The 19,157-nt window shown below is 41.1% G+C and overlaps 1 protein-coding gene across 1 annotated transcript in view; it reads right to left on the bottom strand.

Annotated features, from left to right (window-relative positions):
- The window catches only part of LOC124619328 (protein numb), a 238,225-nt gene that overhangs the window by 28,931 nt on the left and 190,137 nt on the right, over nucleotides 1–19,157 (bottom strand). Inside the window, exon 9 of the mRNA XM_047145637.1 lies at nucleotides 14,831–14,976. Coding sequence (XP_047001593.1) covers nucleotides 14,831–14,976 — 146 coding nt within the window. The remainder of the gene's footprint in view (nucleotides 1–14,830; nucleotides 14,977–19,157) is intronic.

Below are 19,157 nucleotides of genomic sequence, written 5' to 3'. Positions count from 1 at the left end.
ATCTGCTGGCAAGTCAGCCATGGCCCGCTTGGTCAGAAAATAAAACACAATCTAATAAAACGTGGCACACAGTGACCTGGACACTCCAAGTACCACACATTGGAGGGTCCTCTCACCGGAGCAGGAAGCCATGCATCACAGGACTGTGGCCTATACGAAGCAAAGTGAGGAGACCCTCGTCCCGTCTATGTGGCTGGAAGGAAGTACACCACAGACACATTGTGGCCTTGACTAAACGAAGCTTATTGTCAGTCATTTCCAGCCACTCATCCTCTCACCGACCCATGACTCGTGAGCTCCACCTCCTTCCCCAGTTGTTTTAGTTGGAGGAGGGCAACCTGGATGGTCTGGACTATTTTATCTACTGGATACAAATGTTGCAATGAGTGAAGGGCACTTAGTGAATCACAACAGACAAGAAATTTAGGACGGAAAGAGCAACTCATCTGCTACAGTGCCCGCAAGATCGCAGACAATTCTACATCAAAGACAGTAAATGCTTGAGGCAGTTGGACTTCGAGGACACGATCTGGAAAAACAACAGAGCAACCAACGGAATCCCTGTTTTGACCCATCCGTAGAAACAGCTACATAGTCGTGGCGCTCAGATAAAATGGCAGAAAATGTTGCATTAAAAATGGAAGCAGGAGTGCAATCTCTTTTGTACCACACCAAATCTAAATCACTCTGGGCCTCTTCAGTAACCAGGGTGGCAGGAACTAAAACCCTGGATTTGGGGACATACGGGCTCCACACTGAGGGACTCCAGCACACGTTAAAATGGACCCCAAACGGCATCATGGCTCGTGGACGGTTGGAAAAAAGGCACTCCAGAGGCAGAAGAGCAACAATATGGTGTGCAGGTGAAGTCAGAGCTGTGAGGAACTTACAAGCATGGCTCACCAGGAGCAGCTGACACCGGATGGTAAGTGGCAGTTCTTCCACCTCAGCACAGAGGCTTGCTATGAAACTGGTCAAATAATCACCCGTGGCCAGTTGAATCCTCGCATGATGGACAGCGTCAAGTATCCACAAATAAGAGGGCCTTGCTGACCCACACACCATGCACCCATAGTCCAGTCTCGAACGCCCAAAAGCTCGATAAAACTGGAGGATATGTGCCCTGTCCACTCCCCAAGACCTGTAGCTGAGGCACTTAAGGATGTTCAGTGCTTTCAGGGTTCTAGCTTGCAAGTAGGTATGGCAACCAGTCAAACCTGAGGCCCAGAAATTGCACTGTCTCTCTAAAATGTAGGATAGTATCCCCCAATACGCAAGGCAGGCAAATTAAAAGGACGACGAGAATGACTGAAATGCACACACACACACACACACACACACACACACACACACACACACACGCTCACTCACTCACTCACTCTCACCGGTAGAAATCTGAAAACCAGTCTTTGCAGCCCACTCCTCTAACCGCCGCACTGTAAGTTGCAACTGACGGCTCACCGTTGCAACACTGGAAGAGGAACAACAAACAGCAAAGTCGCCCACAAATAAGGAGCACTGTACTGGACTCCTTACCATAGATGTTATACTTTTGATGGCTATGGCAAAGAGGGTAACACTTAAGACACTGCCCTGGGGGACACCATTCTCCTGCTGAAACTGATCAGACAGTTCACACTGTCAACTCAGGTCCGAAAAACCGCTGAGACAGAAAAGACCGAATGAAAGTGGGGAGGTGGCCATGAAAGCCCCAATGATGCAGTTGTGCCAGAATACAGTATGCCTTACTGATATCAAAGAATATGCCGATACAGCGATGATGACGGAGGAAAGCCTGCTGAATAGCTGCTTCCAGGAGGGTTATGTTGTCTACTGTGGACCGAAATCTTCAGAATCCACACTGAGAGCGGCTAAGGAGTTGCCTGGTCTCTAAAAGCCAGTCCAGACAACAGTTAAGCATCCGTTCCAGGGTCTTTCCTACACAGCTCATCAAGGCGATACTCTGATAACTACTGGGACGTGTGCAGTCCTCTCCTGGTTTGAGGAGAGGGATTAGAACTGCCTCCCTCCAAGAGTTGGGGAAGACACCTGTCTGCCATATTAGATTTAAACATTCAAGGAGGATTTCCTTCGATACCACTGGTAGATGTCGAAGCGTGCAGTACCAGATGTGGTTGGGACTGGGTGTGGTTTCAGAAGTCTCAGTCAGTGCTGATTCGAGCTCCCACATGGATAAAGGGCAGTTGTAGGCCTCAGAAATGTTCAACATGAAGTCCAACTTTTCCCACTCAAAGGCCGCACGGTAGTGACGAAATGCTGGATCCTGGCTTTCATTGGCAGTAGTTAGTGCAAAATGCTCGGTCAGCGTCTGAGCAATGTTTCTACGTGTTGTTTGGAGGTACCCCTCGTTCAACACTGCAACTATCGGTAAACGGCTGTGTTTACTGGAAATCCTCCAGACGGCTTCCCATACTTTTGTGGAACAAGTGTAATGGTTGATGGAATCTACGAACTCCTGCCATGAGACACGGTGAGCCTTGGCTCTCACAATTCGAAAGGTTGAGAGATTGTCTGCTGTCAGGCGGCATTTAAACCGTCTAAGAGCTGCACGCCCGTTCTGGATGGCTAAATGGCACTCTTCTGTCCACCAAGAGACAGGTCGCCTCGGGTGAAGAGGGCCAAAAGACATTGGTATGGCCAGATCGGCAGCGTGATGGATCACACGTGTGATGTGATCCACCCATTCCTGGACGCTGTCACGATGTTCAAACACAGCCAACTGGCCGAACAGCATCCAGTTGGCCCTGCCAATCATCCACGTTTGGGGTTTCTGTTCCAGCAACACACCATGGTGGGTGTTGGACTCACAACTACGCGGCATCGGCGGAGCATCATGTAGCAGAGAAGCTCCAATCGCGTGTGGCCTGTGTATCAGCTGCCAACTGTCTTGTATTGCAGCAGCAGAGGGCAATCGTGGTAGGGAGCCAATGGAGGCCTGGCTTACTGGGCGTGCTCCACTGGGTCTGCCGAATCCCACATGACCGCTATCGACGTCTGATGGAACTTTGCAATTCCATAACCAACTTTATGCCTGTGGAGTGGTACTGATACGTGATACCACAACATGTTACAAGAATGAACTGCCCTGACTGTATGACTCTGGCTAAATGAAAGCATCTTTTTTAATAGCATTCACATACCACCAAGACTTAACATCACTCACAGACGACATGCATTTGGTGGTATTTCAATAAGTGTTCAAGGAGTTTAGCTGACTGGAATGTGGCGGACGTTACACAGTGAACATCTGTTTTCCATCGTATGTACAAACTCAGTTTGCCACTTCCAATATCTGACAGTGCAGCTTTGTTAATCAACCACATGGCTATACCAGCCAAAGAATAAGTATGCATCAAATGGAATTTTCATCTCTTTAGACCAAAGGCTCAATAACAAGTAAATTTATTAATTATTCATGGTAGTTGAGCTCCGTGGCTGTGGACTGCATTACTTGAAGGAAAACAACAATAAATAACTGGATGATGTATTTCTTCAAGAAATAAATTTGATATGTCACAATGGCAGGAATGAAGTAGTTATTTTTCCGTGCAAGCCATGAAGAACACACCACATAAAAATCATAAAGCACAGAAATCATAACGATGAAACAAATGGATCCAGCCTATGCCATAGTTCCGAAAGTAGTTGTGTAGGATACTTGCGATGGGATTTGCTTCTCTGGTAACTACTACAGGGTCTGACGAAAGAATACTTACGTCGCTGACTCTTGGAATCACAGAATGACAAAAAGATGAACTGGATATGGCAAAAAAGCAACAAACTGGTCCTTACTGAAGGAAGTCTGATGATATTTGGACTTGCTGTGCCACTACAACAAATAGGCTAAGAGAAAGAAAAGCACAGGTGTAGAAGAAAATCACATTCTTTCCTTTCCTATTTCACCTTCTTCGTAGGGTTATTCTCTTTTTCACAGTATAACACATCTGGCGTATTTGACAAAAGCTAATTCACTAAATTTTGTCCAGTGGTATTCAAAGTGAAACTACTTAGTAAGGGTGACACATTTCTTTTTGCTTAACGTCTGTTTACTTTCGAGAACTTTAATACCTGGCAAAATAGGAGGTAGCAGGTTGTTGCTAATTTCTTTCTTGTTTGTCTGTCTGTCCAGAAATAATGTTCACTTGCGTAACACTTAAAAACTCCCACAACTCTGAGCCTGAATAAAAAAATAAATAGTTTTGTATTACAGGAAAACTGAATCAAGAAAAATAATAAATTGTGGCCAGCACTTCCATCTCATAACAAGCATATAAGCAATTTCACACACTGAAACCCTATTTAATATATGACTTATTTTAGAGTGTTTTCTAACCTCCTCACAGTACTTTTTGTAGAAACAAGTGGTAGAGCAACTGAGCAAAGTAAACTAAATTCTGTAAGACTGATTACACAAAATGCATAGAATTTGGTTTTTGCAATTATTAAGAGAACAATTTTCGTTTCACAGTTGCCTAAACTAGTAATAAGAAAATGTATCACTGCATTCGTTCTACCTATAAATTTGTTTATCACTATAACTGAATTTCAAAAATTACTGTACTGTGACCTTTCTCTTAAGGAAACTAACAGTACAGTACCTGTACATTATGCCTGCCCACCTAGCCACGTGGTCTAATGTGCTGCTTCCCAAGCGGGAAGGCATGCTGGTCCCTGGCACGAATCCACCTTGCAGATCAGTGCTGAGGTCTGTGGATGGTTTTTAAGGGGGTTTTCCCTTACTCCGCCTCAGTTACACTATGTCAGTGATTGCTGCGCAAACACTGTCTCCAAGTATGCGTACACTGTGATTACTCACACAAACATTTGGGGTTACACTCGTCTGGTATGAGACGTTCCCGGGGGCAGGGGTCCACTGGTGGCCAAACCGCACAATAATCCTGGGTTCAGTGTGGCGCGGGTGGACTGCTATGGCCTGTTGTGGGGTTGTGAACCAGTGAGGGTTACAGCGGGACAAAGCCTCTCTGTCTTTCTAGGTCCCCGGTTTAAATACACAATACCTGTACATTAAGAATTCCTATCGGAAATACCAGGAACTGTCACCCTAAAGTAAGTACTTTCCAGGCACTGTGTTTCGTGTGTTGAGTTGTGGTCTTCAATCCACAGACTGGTTTGGTGCAGCTCTCAGTCCTACTCTATCCTTTGCAAGCTTCTTCATCTCCAAGTAACTACTGCAACCTATGTCTTTCTGAATCTGCTTATCGTATTCATCTCTTAGTCTCCCTCTACGATTTTTTCTCTACACTTCCCTCCAGTATTAAACTGGTGATCCCTTGATGCCTCAGAATGTGTCCTACCAACCGATCCCTTCTTCTAGTCAAGTTGTACCACAAACTGCTGTTCGCCCCAATTCTATTCAGTACCACCTCATTAGTTATGTAATCTACCCATTTAATCTTCAGCACTCTTCTGTAGCGCCACATTTCGAAAGCTTCTATTCTCTTCTTGGCTAAACCATTTATCATCCATGTTTCACTTCCATACATGGGTACAATCCATACAAACACTTTCAGAATAGACTTCCTGACAAATCTATACTTGGTGTTAGCAAATTTCTTTTCTTCAGAAACACTTTTCTTCCCATTGCCAGTCCACATTTTATGTCCTGTCTACTTCGACCATTATCAGTGATTTTCCTCCTCAAACAGCAAAACTCATTTACTACTTTAAGTGTGTAATTTCCTAATCTAATACCCTCAGCATCACGTGATGTAATTCGACTACATTCCATTATCCTCGTTTTGCTTTTGTTGATGTTCATCTTATGTCCTCCTTTCAAGACACTGTTCAGTTCCTCTTCCAGGTACTTTGCTGTCTCTCACAGAATTACAATGTCATCGGCAAACGCTCTCAAGCTTTTATTTCTTCTCCGTGGATTTTAATTCCTACTTCGTACTTTTATTTATTTATTTATTTATTTTGTCCAATATACAGAAAGAATAACATCAGTGATAGGCTACAATCCTGTCTCACTTCCTTCCCAACCACTGCTTCCCTTTCATGCCCTCTCGTCTCTTATAACTGCCATCTGGTTTCTGTGCAAATTGTAAATAGCCTTTATATCCCTGTATTTTACCCCTGCCACCTTCAGAATTTGAGAGAGAGTAATCCAGTCAATATTGTCAAACACTTCCTCTACGTCTACAAATGCTACAAATGTTGGTTTGCCTTTCCTAAACCTATCTTCTAAGTCAAGTCGGAGGGTCACTATTGCCTTGCGTGTTCCAACATTTCTACAGAATCCAATCCGATCTTCTCCAAGATATGCTTTTACCAGTTTTTCCATTCATCTGTAAAGAATTTGTGTCAGTATCTTGAAACCCCCCCCATGAACCATGGACCTTGCCGTTGGTGGGGAGGCTTGCATGCCTCAGCGATACAGATAGCCGTACCGTAGATGCAACCACAACGGAGGGATATCTGTTGAGAGGCCAGACAAACATGTGGTTCCTGAAGAGGGGGGGCAGCAGCCTTTTCAGTAGTTGCAAGGACAACAGTCTGGATGATTGACTGATCTGGCCTTGTAACAATAACCAAAACGGCCTTGCTGTGCTGGTACTGCGAATAGCTGAAAGCAATGGGAAACTACAGCCGTAATTTTTTCCGAGGGCATGCAGCTTTACTGTATGATTAAATGATGGCGTCCTCTTGGGTAAAATATTCCGGAGGTAAAATAGTCCCCCATTCGGATCTCCGGGTGGGGACTACTCAGGAGGATGTCGTTATCAGGATCGGAGCGTGGAATGTCAGATCCCTCAATCGAGCAGGTAGGTTAGAAAATTTAAAAAGGGAAATGGATAGGTTGAAGTTAGGTATAGTGGGAATTAGTGAAGTTCGGTGGCAGGAGGAACAAGATTTTTGGTCAGGTGAATGCAGGGTTATAAACACAAAATCAAATAGGGGTAATGCAGGAGTAGGTTTAATAATGAATAGGAAAATAGGAATGCGGGTAAGCTACTACAAACAGCATAGTGAACGCATTATTGTGGCCAAGATAGATACGAAGCCCACACCTACTACAGTAGTACAAGTTTATATGCCAACTAGCTCTGCAGATGACGAAGAAATTGAAGAAATGTATGATGAAATAAAATAAATTATTCAGATAGTGAAGGGAGACGAAAATTTAATAGTCATGGGTGACTGGAATTCGAGTGTAGGAAAAGGGAGAGAAGGAAACATAGTCGGTGAATATGGATTGGGGCTAAGAAATGAAAGAGGAAGCCGCCTGGTAGAATTTTGCACAGAGCACAACATAATCATAGCTAACACTTGGTTCAAGAATCATGAAAGAAGGTTGTATACATGGAAGAGGCCTGGAGATACTGGAATGTTTCAGATAGATTATATAATGGTGCGACAGAGATTTAGGAATCAGGTTTTAATTTCCAGGGTCAGATGTGGACTCTGACCACAATCTCATGGTTATGAACTGTAGGTAAAAACTGAAGAAATTGCAAACAGGTGGGAATTTAAGGAGATGGGACCTGGAAAACTGAAAGAACCAGAGGTTGTACAGAGTTTCAGGGAGAGCATAAGGGAGCAATTGACAGGTATGGTGGAAAGAAATACAGTAGAAGAAGAATGGGTAGCTTTGAGGGATGGAGTAGTGAAGGCAGCAGATGATCAAGTAGGTAAAAAGACGAGGGCTAGTAGAAATCCTTGGGTAACAGAAGAAATATTGAATTTAATTGATGAAAGGAGAAAATATAAAAATGCAGTAAATGAAGCGGGCAAAAAGGAATACAAACGTCTCAAAAATGAGATCGACAGGAAGTGCAAAACGGCTAAGCAGGGATGGCTAGAGGACAAATGTAAGGATGTAGAGGCTTATCTCACTAGGGGTAAGATAGATACTGCCTACAGGAAAATTAAAGAGACCTTTGGAGAAACAAGAACCACTTGCATGAATATCAAGAGCTTTGATGGAAAGCCAGTTCTAAGCAAAGAAGGGAAAGCAGAAAGGTGGAAGGAGTATATAGAGGGTCTATACAAGGGCGATGTGCTTGAGTACAATATTATGGACATGGAAGAGGATGTAGATAAAGATGAAATGGGAGATACGATACCGCGTGAAGAGTTTGACAGAGCACTGAAAGACCTGAGTCGAAACAAGACCCCCGGAGTAGACAACATTCCATTGGAACTACTGACGGCCTTGGGAGAGCCAGTCCTGACAAAACTCTACCATCTGGTGAGCAAGATGTATGAAACAGGCAAAATACCCTCAGACTTCAGGAAGAATATAATAATTCCAATCCCAAAGAAAGCAGGTGTTGACAGATGTGAAAATTACCGAACTATCAGTTTAATAAGTCACAGCTGCAAAATACTAACACGAATTCTTTACAGACGAATGGAAAAACTAGTAGAAGGCAACCTCGGGGAAGATCAGTTTGGATTCCGTAGAAACACTGGAACACGTGTGGCAATACTGACCTTACGACTTATCTTAGAAGAAAGATTAAGGAAAGGCAAACCTACGTTTCTACCATTTGTAGACTTAGAGAAAGCTTTTGACAATGTTGACTAGAATACTCTCTTTCAAATTCTAAAGGTGGCAGGGGTAAAATACAGGGAGCGAAAGGCTATTTACAATTTGTACAGAAACCAGATGGCAGTTGTAAGTGTCAAGGGGCATGAAATGGAAGCAGTGGTTGGGAAAGGAGTGAGACAGGGTTGTAGCCTCTCCCCGATGTTATTCAATCTGTATATTGAGCAAGCAGTAAAGGAAACAAAAGAAAAATTTGGAGTAGGTATTAAAATCCATGGAGAAGAAATAAAAACTTTGAGGTTCGCCGATGACATTGTAATTCTGTCAGAGACAGCAAAGGACTTGGAAGAGCAGTTGAATGGAATGGACAGTGTCTTGAAAGGAGGATATAAGATGAACATCAACGAAAGCAAAACGAGAATAATGGAATGTAGTCGAATTAAGTCGGGTGATGCTGAGGGAATTAGATTAGGAAATGAGACACTTAAAATAGTAAAGGAGTTTTGCTATTTGGGGAGAAAAATAACTGATGATGGTCAAAGTAGAGAGGATATAAAATGTAGACTGGCAATGGCAAGGAAAGCGTGAAACATGGACGATAAATAGTTTGGACAAGAAGAGAATAGAAGCATTCGAAATGTGGTGCTACAGAAGAATGCTGAAGATTAGATGGGTAGATCACGTAACTAATGAGGAAGTATTGAACAGGATTAGGGAGAAGAGAAGTTTGTGGCACAACTTGACCAGAAGACGGGATTGGTTGGTAGGACATGTTCTGAGGCATCAAGGGATCACCAATTTAGTATTGGAGGGCAGCGTGGAGGGTAAAAATCGTAGATGGAGACCAAGAGATGAAGACACTAAGCAGATTCAGAAGGATGTAGATTGCTGTAGGTACTGGGAGATGAAGAAGCTTGCACAGGATAGAGTAACATGGAGAACTGCATCAAACCAGTCTCAGGACTGAAGACCACAACAACAACATCTTGAAATCGTGACTTTCTAAACTAATAGTCAGGTAATTTTCACACTTGTCACCACGTGCTTTCTTTGGGATTGGAATTATTATATTCTTCTTGAAATCTGAGGGTATTTTGCCTGTCTCATACACCCTGCTCACCAGATGGAAAAGTTCTGTCATGGCTGGCTCTCCAGAGGCTATCAGTAGTTCTAATGGAATGTTGTCTACTCCCAGGGTCTTGTTTCGACTTAGACTCTTTCAGTGCTCCGTCAAATTCTTTACTTAGTATCATGTCTCCCACTTCATCTACATCCTCTTCGATTTCCATAATATTGCCCTCCAGTACATCACCCCTGTATAGACCCTATGTCTACTCCTTCCACTTTTCTGCTTTCCGTTCTTTGCTTAGGATGGGTTTTCCATCTGAGCTCTTGACATCCATACAGATGGTTCTCTTTTCTCCAAAGGTCTCTTTAATTTTCCTGTAGGCTGTATCTATCTTACCCCTATTGATACATGCCTCTACATACTTACATTTGTCCTCTAGCCATACCTGTTAGCCAATTTACACTTCCTGTTGATCTCATTTTTGAGACGTTTGTATTCCTTTTCGCCTGCTTCATTTACTGCATTTTTGTATTTTCTCCTTTCATCAATTAAATTCAATCTCTCTTCTGTTACCCAAGGATTTCTACTACCCCCCATCTTTTTACTTACTTGATCCTCTGCTGCCTTCACTATTTCATCTCTCAAAGCTAACCACTATTCTTCTATTGCGTTTCTTTCTCTTGTTCTTGTCAATTGTTCCCTAATGCTCTCTCAAACTCTCTACAACCTCTGGTTCTTTCAGTTTATCCAGGTCCCATCTCCTGAAATTCCTACCTTTTTGTGGTTTCTTCAGTTTTAATTTACAGTTCATAACCAGTAAGTTGTAGTCAAGAGTCTACATCATCCCCTGGAAATGTCTTACAATTAAAAACCAGGTTCCTAAATCTCTGTCTTACCATTATATAATCTATCAGAAACCTTCCAGAGTCTCCAGGCCTCTTCCATGTACATAACGTTCTTAAACCAAATGTTAACTATAACTAAGTTATGCTCTGCACAAAATTCTAACAGGCAACTTCCCCTTTCATTCCTTACTTCTAGTTCATATTAACCTACTACTTTTCGTTCTCCCCCTTTCCCTACAATCGCATTCCCGTCCCCTATGACTACTAAATTTTCGTCCCCCTTAACTATCTGAATAACTTCTTTTATTGCACCACACATTTTGTTGTGTACATAGTTCCGCGTAGTCAGCGCGTACACAACTTTCCCAGTAGAGCGCGCCCCGCTAAGCACAACAGCGCAGGCGCAGTGCTCGTCCGTCTCCGCACTACGAGATGGCGCTGTCTTAGAGACGGACCAAATTCTGCTTCCGCCGATCTGCGTATTAATATGTAACGCAACCAATTAATTTGCTGCTAACGTAGAACCTTTTCTCCTCGTGCATCACACTCGTGCAGTGATACCTGAACGCGCAAGGTATTATAACGAGTGTACAGACCTCCGATTAGTCAGTCTGCATTAGTCTGTAGTCAAGTTCCAGTCTGCGCCTAACAAGATTATCATATTCCTGTACATAGCCATGAAGAGAAATGTATAGACAATTTGTCAAGTATCAGAGATATGTGAGAATAAGATTAACGTACCAAGACCAAAGGAACGTCAGATTGTCAATAGTAAATAGCATCCAGAACCAAGTTAAGTTATTTTTATGCTTGTAATTATTTTAATAAATGTATGTGAAAATTAATCAAGTTCTGTTTAAAGTTGGTCACCGTCAATCTGCTACTCTAAGCGTGCAAGTGGAATTTCTATCGTCTGACCTAACGGCAGAAGATAAACACGCCACAATAAGACCACGAGACACATTGCTGACACTCGCCTACTTCGTTAGAGCGGCAAGTCAAATAATCTGATGGTGTGTGTACTGAAGGTTTTACAGTACGCACACCACACATTTCTTCGATCTCTTCATTATCTGCAGAGCTAGTTGTCATATGAACTTGCACTACTGTGGTAGGACGTGCTTCGTGTCTATCTTGGCTTCAGCAATGCGTTCACTCTACTTCTTTTTTTCCATTATTAAACACAATCCTGCATTACTATTATTTGATTTTGTATTTATTAACCTGTATTCATTTGACCAAAAGGCTTGTTCCTCCTGCCACCGTATTTCACTAATTCTCACTACATCTAACTTTAACCTATCCATTTCCCTTTTTAAATTTTCTAAACTATCTGCCCAATTGATGGATCTGACATTCCATGCTCTGATCCATGGTACGCCAGCTTTGTTTCTCCTGATAATGACGTCCTCATGAGTAGTCCCTGCCCAGAGATCTGAATGGGGGACTATTTTACCTGTGGAATATTTTATCCAAGAGCATGCCCTCATCATTTAACCATACAGTAAAGCTGCATGCCTGCAGGAAAAATTACGACTGGAGCTTCCCCTTGCTTTCAGCCATTCGCAGAATCAGCATAGCAAGGCTGTTTTGGTTGATGCTACAAGGCTAGATCAATCTACCATCCAAACTGTTTCCCACTATTCAGGAACCACATGTTTGTCTGGCCTCTCAACAGATACCTCTCCTTTTAACTTATTTCCATTATTACAGTCTCCTTATAAACTGTTGCCTGTAACCTACTTATTACCAACAATTTGCAATTAGTAGTTTTCTGAGATTCAAATCTTAGTCATTTGCCCACTTACATTCAACTGTTTCTCTTCAATCCATGTCCTTGCTTAACTAGAATTTGCAGAGATTTTCCCCTTTCGATTTGCATCAGGGCATCATATCTTATTCTTCCTTCCACACCCCATGCTCCATTTTGCCCAACTAATGTGTCTAAAATCTATTTTATTTTATTATAAATGTCCACAATACATGGCTTTCAACCTACAGTTTCCTCTCTCACATCACATGTCATCCCTACCACCCCATGTTCTTAGATTAGTACACAGCAAGAATATTTCTCTCTTCTTTGGTAAATAATGACATGTTCTTAGGTTAGTACCCAGTGAGTAGATTTTTCTCTTCTTTGGAAAATAATGCTTTTCTTCCTGTATTACAAAGACAGTTTTCAATACCTAAAATGTTACACTCTTTCTACACATCTTGAGAATTTTCTAAGGTTTTAGTGCAATTTTCATCATTAAATGTCATTGACAATTAATAGTGAGATACGTCAATCATCCCCTTATTTAAAGAGGATAGTATTCTGCTCCCATCAGCATTACTGTAATTGCCTAAACTTAATTTTTTATCGGATATAACACGCAACATAACTGCGACAGCAATGAAAGGCGTTTTAGTGGTCTACGATGAAAGGAAAACGTGAAGGAATCTAAAGAAGGCAGTGTGCACTACAATGAACCTAATGCCAGTAGAACTTGTAACAACAACAACGCTGTACTATTGTACATATAATAATTTTTTCTTCTGATTTTCGATAAATTAATGTAATCGATGTTCTGATTTCATTTCTTTTTTGTTTCATGCCATTATGTTAAAGAAACTGTAAACAATTTTCGATGTGAATATTAATGTTTATGTCAAATTTCAAGCAATATTATAACAGAATTGAAATGTAAGAAACGTTGAAACTATTGTAAGATGTTAAAATTGTAATTGTGCGTCTGGTCCATACATAGGCAATGTATTAGGATATGTAGAATGCAAAACCTCGGGCGAATACCCTGTCTGTAGGGGAACGGTAAAAGGTGGATGGCAGGCGAGCGCGGGAAAATGCACACGGGCACTGCACGGCATAACAGGAGTTGGGCATTGGTCTGAGCAACGCGTTCTGGATCGAGGAGGCTCTCCTGGAAGACGTAGTTTCATTGAGCCTCGGATATGCCGTTCTGACGCCTATACAGCATGGCAAAATTCCATAGGCACTAAATGGAAAAGTACTGCGACGCTAAGAAGAAGTAAAGTGCCGATACATCAAGAGCCATTGCTGTGATTGTATGTGTGCTCTGTGCCTCGCCATCTCGCCGCCTGCCAACCTCCGCATCGATACGAACAGGTTGAAACTTTTAGTACTGTATTCGTGTGGACCAGTGTTACTTTTGTTCCATACTGTTCAATAACAACTTAAATTTTACCAGAACTGTCCTATCATTTAATTATCCTCACAACTAACCTAGCCATGGTCCTTTCCAAATGTTGTGCAATCCGAGTGTCCCGAAACGAATAATTAAAGTTTATGTTAATAATAATTACCTGCAGACCTAGCTATGTTAGAATGATGTTTAAAGAACTTTGTTGTTAATGAACTAATAGACGAATAACAAAGGTCTGACAAAGTTGGAAGATAATTTTGAAATTGGTTTAGTAATGAAGTTTAATTATTTTGAGACAGATATAATGGTATATAAATGAGCAGGAAATAAGATAAAAAGAGTAGTAACTCATATAGTGGAAATTTTGAGCACACAATGATTTCAGTAATTAAATTTTTTTATACAGTAATCATAACAGTTTCAGGGTCCCCCCCCCCCTTTTTATTCATTTGAATTCTGAAGTGTTTTAAACTGATTTGACCAGCAAAGTTAAAGCCAATATAAAGGCCAAAATTTATCAGTGTTTTACCTTTGTCAAAATTGACATTGTTTGTGTGTTTCGAAAGTGCTATTTCTAGGGTAACCTATGCCCGATTTTAATCAGATAAATAGACAGTACGAAGTTTTATAGTAAACATTATAGTGTAATGTTATGTATTTATGGTTTATCCATATTAGTACACAAAGTGAAATTATCAGTTCAGTAGATTTTCTGGTTCTAAAATTTACCATATTATGCAGTGTTATTACATACTGTTTTGCATGCACGTACACCAACTTGTACAGGAAAGAAACTCAGTTAATGCCTAATTAGGCTGGCGACTGTATTATTAACAAATTGATAGCATCTTCTGTGTTGTTTCTTGTCCGTCCTGACGTGTAGTTGCATTTCGGACTTACTTGACGTATCATTGTTATTACAGAGTGGGTGTAAGTCTGATTTGCCTCCATTCAGGTACACGCGGTCAATATCTATATAAAAATCCTTTCTCATAAGGTGAAGCCCGTCAACTTACCATAGTACAGGCTTTAATGAGTATCGTGTACTCTGCGCGCACGTTACAAACTATTTTTAAAACGAAAAATTATATATCTAGACCATCTTTTGTTTTTGGTGTGTATGTCAGTCAGGTAATCTCAAATACCATTTGGGTACATTAATAAGAGTGAACAAGCATAACTCCTGGATGCCAACTTGACCAAACTTGTATATTCGTACCTGTGAAGTGCGCGCGGGGAGGAAGTCCTCACTCGAAGACAGCAGTGACAGGCCTTGCGACAATTGTTGACACATGGCGCTCACAGAATCTCCGACGCTGATACCCGACTTGTCAGCCAGAGGGGATACTTCTGGTATAGGGCTCACTGAAACACGCATTGGTTATATTTTGTTACTTCCAGGGAGCAGTCTCTCACTTTCACTGTAGCTATGTTATAAGAAAAATTTGTCACTCAAGTTACATAAACATGAAAACAATAAGCCATTTTCATTTCTTTTTTTATTCACAGGTAAGTGAGTAGTGTATGATGAAATAATTTGTAAATACAGATTTGTATTTTTAAGAAGTAGTCCTACTAGAAAAAATCTAAGAATCTCATGTACAGTACCTGATGGTGGTATTTTGTGTAGCCACACATTAAAACATTTACAGAAAATTAAACTGACAAACAAATCTGTTTCGGCATTTGCTTTATGTGATTTACTGGTCTAACGGTATGAACTGCCATTTTCAACAAGAAACAATGAGAATACACACAAACATAACTAGTAGATCAGTACTTTTAAAGAAAAAGTATCCACACTGCCTCTCTCTAGCCTAAGGATACGGTTCTACTTTTCTCACAAAGAATACTCGCAGCACTCATAAAAGTGGTTCCATATCTTCATAATAAATATCTACAGTTTATCCTTCAAATAAATCTGCGCCCCCCCCCCCCCCCCCCACACACACACACACACACACACAGACACACACGCACACACACAGTCCAAATACAACCATAGAGGGTAATACAATGAGTTTCGATTTGGAGAATTTTAAGAAAAGTCCTGCCTCCCTTAAACCTGTTGTAAGTAAAATTTTCTGGCATTTGGAAGCCTTCTAGAATGCATTCTCACCATGCAAAATAAATTTGTTTTGTTTGTTACAATATCTTTCTATAGCTTAGCATGAAGGTTGCTAGCATAAAAGAAGAAGTGTATCACTGTCATTCAGCCGCTTTCACCAAGCACTATTGCCAATAGTGCCATCAAAATATACCAAGTTAAGATATCATAACTTAAGCTTGCCTTGATTTGTAACCACAGTAGACTGGGGCTCCATTAATTGTTTTAACATTTTCAATTTATTCATTATGTATTTAGTGTTTTATTTCTTCCAATTACAGTTCTATAAAGATACCAGTAGTTCAGAAAATACTGACATATATCCTTTGAATCTTTTGTGCTGGCTTGTCTGAATACAATATTCTCAGTTTCCAAATGCCATCACTCCGAATAAAGCACTTGAACTTTTAACGGCTGTATCCCACATCGTCACCCAGGGTAAAAACCTCTTATTGCTGAACTGGCACAGGGTTCTGCTTTATAGGCACGATTCCAGCATCTGGAACTTTCCAGAAAGGGCTGAAGTGTCACCTCTGTGAGTGAGCAGGTGAGTTCGGCAGCTCTCATAGCAGCTTGAGCTCACTGCTGGACCAAGTGATGTCAGGTGGCACAAGGGGCCATGTTTGATTGAAACTACTGCTCCTGCCTCCCTATAAGCATTGAAGCTTTTGTCTTTGCTTTTACTCAATATCCAAAGCCTGCTCCCATACATTATTATCTATGGATCCCTAGTACTGTTAATACTGCAGTGGTTTGTTCTAATTTCATCTGCCTCCTTTACAATTGAATGCATGATCTAAAACCCACTTTTTTTCCAAATTGTATTTTATGTCTGTGTTCTAGGCAATATTCAGCTATGGCCAAACGTCTCAAGCTGCCTTAGTTTAATATGATGCACATGTTCAATTCAGCACTCAGCAACAGTGAACACGGGCTGACCTATATACACTGTCCAGTCACATAAATGTGACCAACTGTGAAAAGCCAGAATAACCACTTTTTGCAGAATGGGCTGCTGCGAGACGTGCAGAAAAAATGTCAATAAGGTTCTGGACGGTACTAACAGGGATGTAGCGCCATGTCAACACCAGTGCCGTGGCCTGCTGTGCTAGGGGTCTCGGTTGAGGATCCATGATGCGAACTGAGGTGTTTGCACAAGTTCTGGATTGGGTTTAACCCGTCAAGCATGATGCTGCCCTCCACCTTACAGCACCCACAGAGTGACATCTATTGTACACACTTGGAAGTGCTACATCCATCCCATATTGCAAATGCTGTATCTAGTGAAGTACCAGAAATAACATCGCCCCCCCCCCCCCCCAAAAAGTGAACTCTTAAAACCATAAGGGTTTAATAGGCTAAATCACTTTAGGCACAAAGAATTTTAACCATTTTGTAAAAATTAATTCTTTAGATGGTATTTTGAGAGTGATAAATCTCCAACCTCATCAAAATACACAATGCTGGGTTTGCAGGACAAGTGTTGCATCTATATGATGTCCATCTTCTGTGCTGTTTTGCTGCACACAGCACACATCTCCTTAGGTCCACTCTTCTGTTTTTTGTTGCTGGATTTTCTTGTGCGCGGTGTCTATCAATAAGTCCGTGTCAGTCACTAATAACAAATGGCCTTCTTTCCTCCTGTTCAATGGCACTGTAGTGGTAATTAGTTAAAAGTTCATCTATCAGTTTCACTCTGAACTCTAAATTCTCCTCCTTGTTTCCATTCTGACAATACATTATGTAAGCATTTAGAACAGATACATTTAACAAATGCTTAAAGTTTTTGTACCAAACAGTGCTTTCTCCTTCTGGCTGTAGTCAGAAATACAGAGTGGTATCTGGGTTACTTGCATTTCTCCCCCTCTTTCCTCTTCTTTGCACACCTACTGCTGATGCACCATGCTTAGTCGTCAGCATTGTAACCTCCCTTTTATCTTTCCATTTCAGAGCCACCAATTTCCCCTTTGGTGCACTGATGATCTGTCCCTTCTATGATTTCCTATTTAAAATATGTAGCATTCCTTTCGTACATGTTCTATCTGTTCCTACTGGATCAGTATTCCTGTCCACAAGTCTTCTGAACAGGTCAGGACTTTAATAGTAATTGACCATATACACACACCAACCTACATATAACATACTTTCACTCAAATTTACCACCACATTTGTTGACAGAGGATTATTGTCTTTTGTTATTTGACTCTTATGATAAGTATCTTTTTCAGTGTACAAAATAAAGGCCCACAAATACCAATTCTTGTCACACAGTTCAAAAAATTTTATCCTGAAGCACGCTGCTCTCAAGAGTGTGTACTGGTTGCTCGAGAGTGTGTCTTTCCACAGCAACAAGGATTCATCAACACATTATTTCCTGGCTCATAAGCTCTCTGAAATCTTGCTTTCAAATGCTTTATCACAGACACAATTTTATAAATGTTTTTACTGCCATGTACCTGTTGTCAGTAAAATGCAGGTATCTTTCTTCACATATAACAGTAGGGACAAAGGGCATTTCTTGCATGTTCTTTTTGGTAAAGTACATTTCAGCTGCTCTTTTAGACACTATATCCATCAGTAAAAATAGAGCTAAATGGACTCCGATTTTATCAACGTCAGTTGCAAATCAGTTTACAAATCAGTTTACAAATAGTTATTGCTTCGGACAAAATATTTTTTTCACTTTCCTTGTGTAAAAAAGTTTCTGCATATTCTTTTGTTTCTTTGATAATCATTTCTGTTATTTCACTGACAAAGAACAATCCGAAGCAAGCTAATGGCCCTGCATTACTGGGAATTCAGAGTTTCGGCCTACCTTCAGCAATGCTCAATGCAAATGCAGCTGGTGCAGAAATACAGTCACAATCCTCTCAGTCAGATGGGACTGCATCCTGCACTGCCAATCTGTCATCCGAAAAGCCATCAGAAGACAATAAAAACTTGTCTTCCGCATTATCACCTTCCATCAAAAGTTGCAGAACTTCATCTTCAGTCAGCCCAGCCACCATGTGCAACTTACACACACAAAAAAAAAAAAAATAATATACATATCTGCGCACACACACAAAGACAAAAACATTCGTAACACGTACAAAAACATTTGTAGTGCGTGCGAATAACAAATGCAAATTCCATCCACATAAAGTTAAGGGAAGTGTGACACTGCTATCTAGTGGCTATCTTTCGAACATCATCATTCAAAAAGTGAAGACTGCATATTGATGTCGCACATGCTTCAGAGGTTAAATCTGGGGAGTGCTGCTCTTCAAACAACACATGTACAATGTGAGATGAGTGACATGTTGAAATGTCCTGCTAGTAGATGCCATTGTGGAGAAAAACAACTGCGTATAGGGGTGGACATAGTCCCCAAGGATACATGAATACTTGTGCTGATACTGCGTGCCTTCCATAATGACGAGATCACCTTGGGAATGCC

Source organism: Schistocerca americana, chromosome 6 (assembly GCF_021461395.2).
Source record: "Schistocerca americana isolate TAMUIC-IGC-003095 chromosome 6, iqSchAmer2.1, whole genome shotgun sequence".
In the NCBI taxonomy this organism is placed as follows: domain Eukaryota; kingdom Metazoa; phylum Arthropoda; class Insecta; order Orthoptera; family Acrididae; genus Schistocerca; species Schistocerca americana.
Note: the sequence above shows the minus strand (reverse complement) of the source record. Positions and strands in the feature narration are given on the sequence as shown.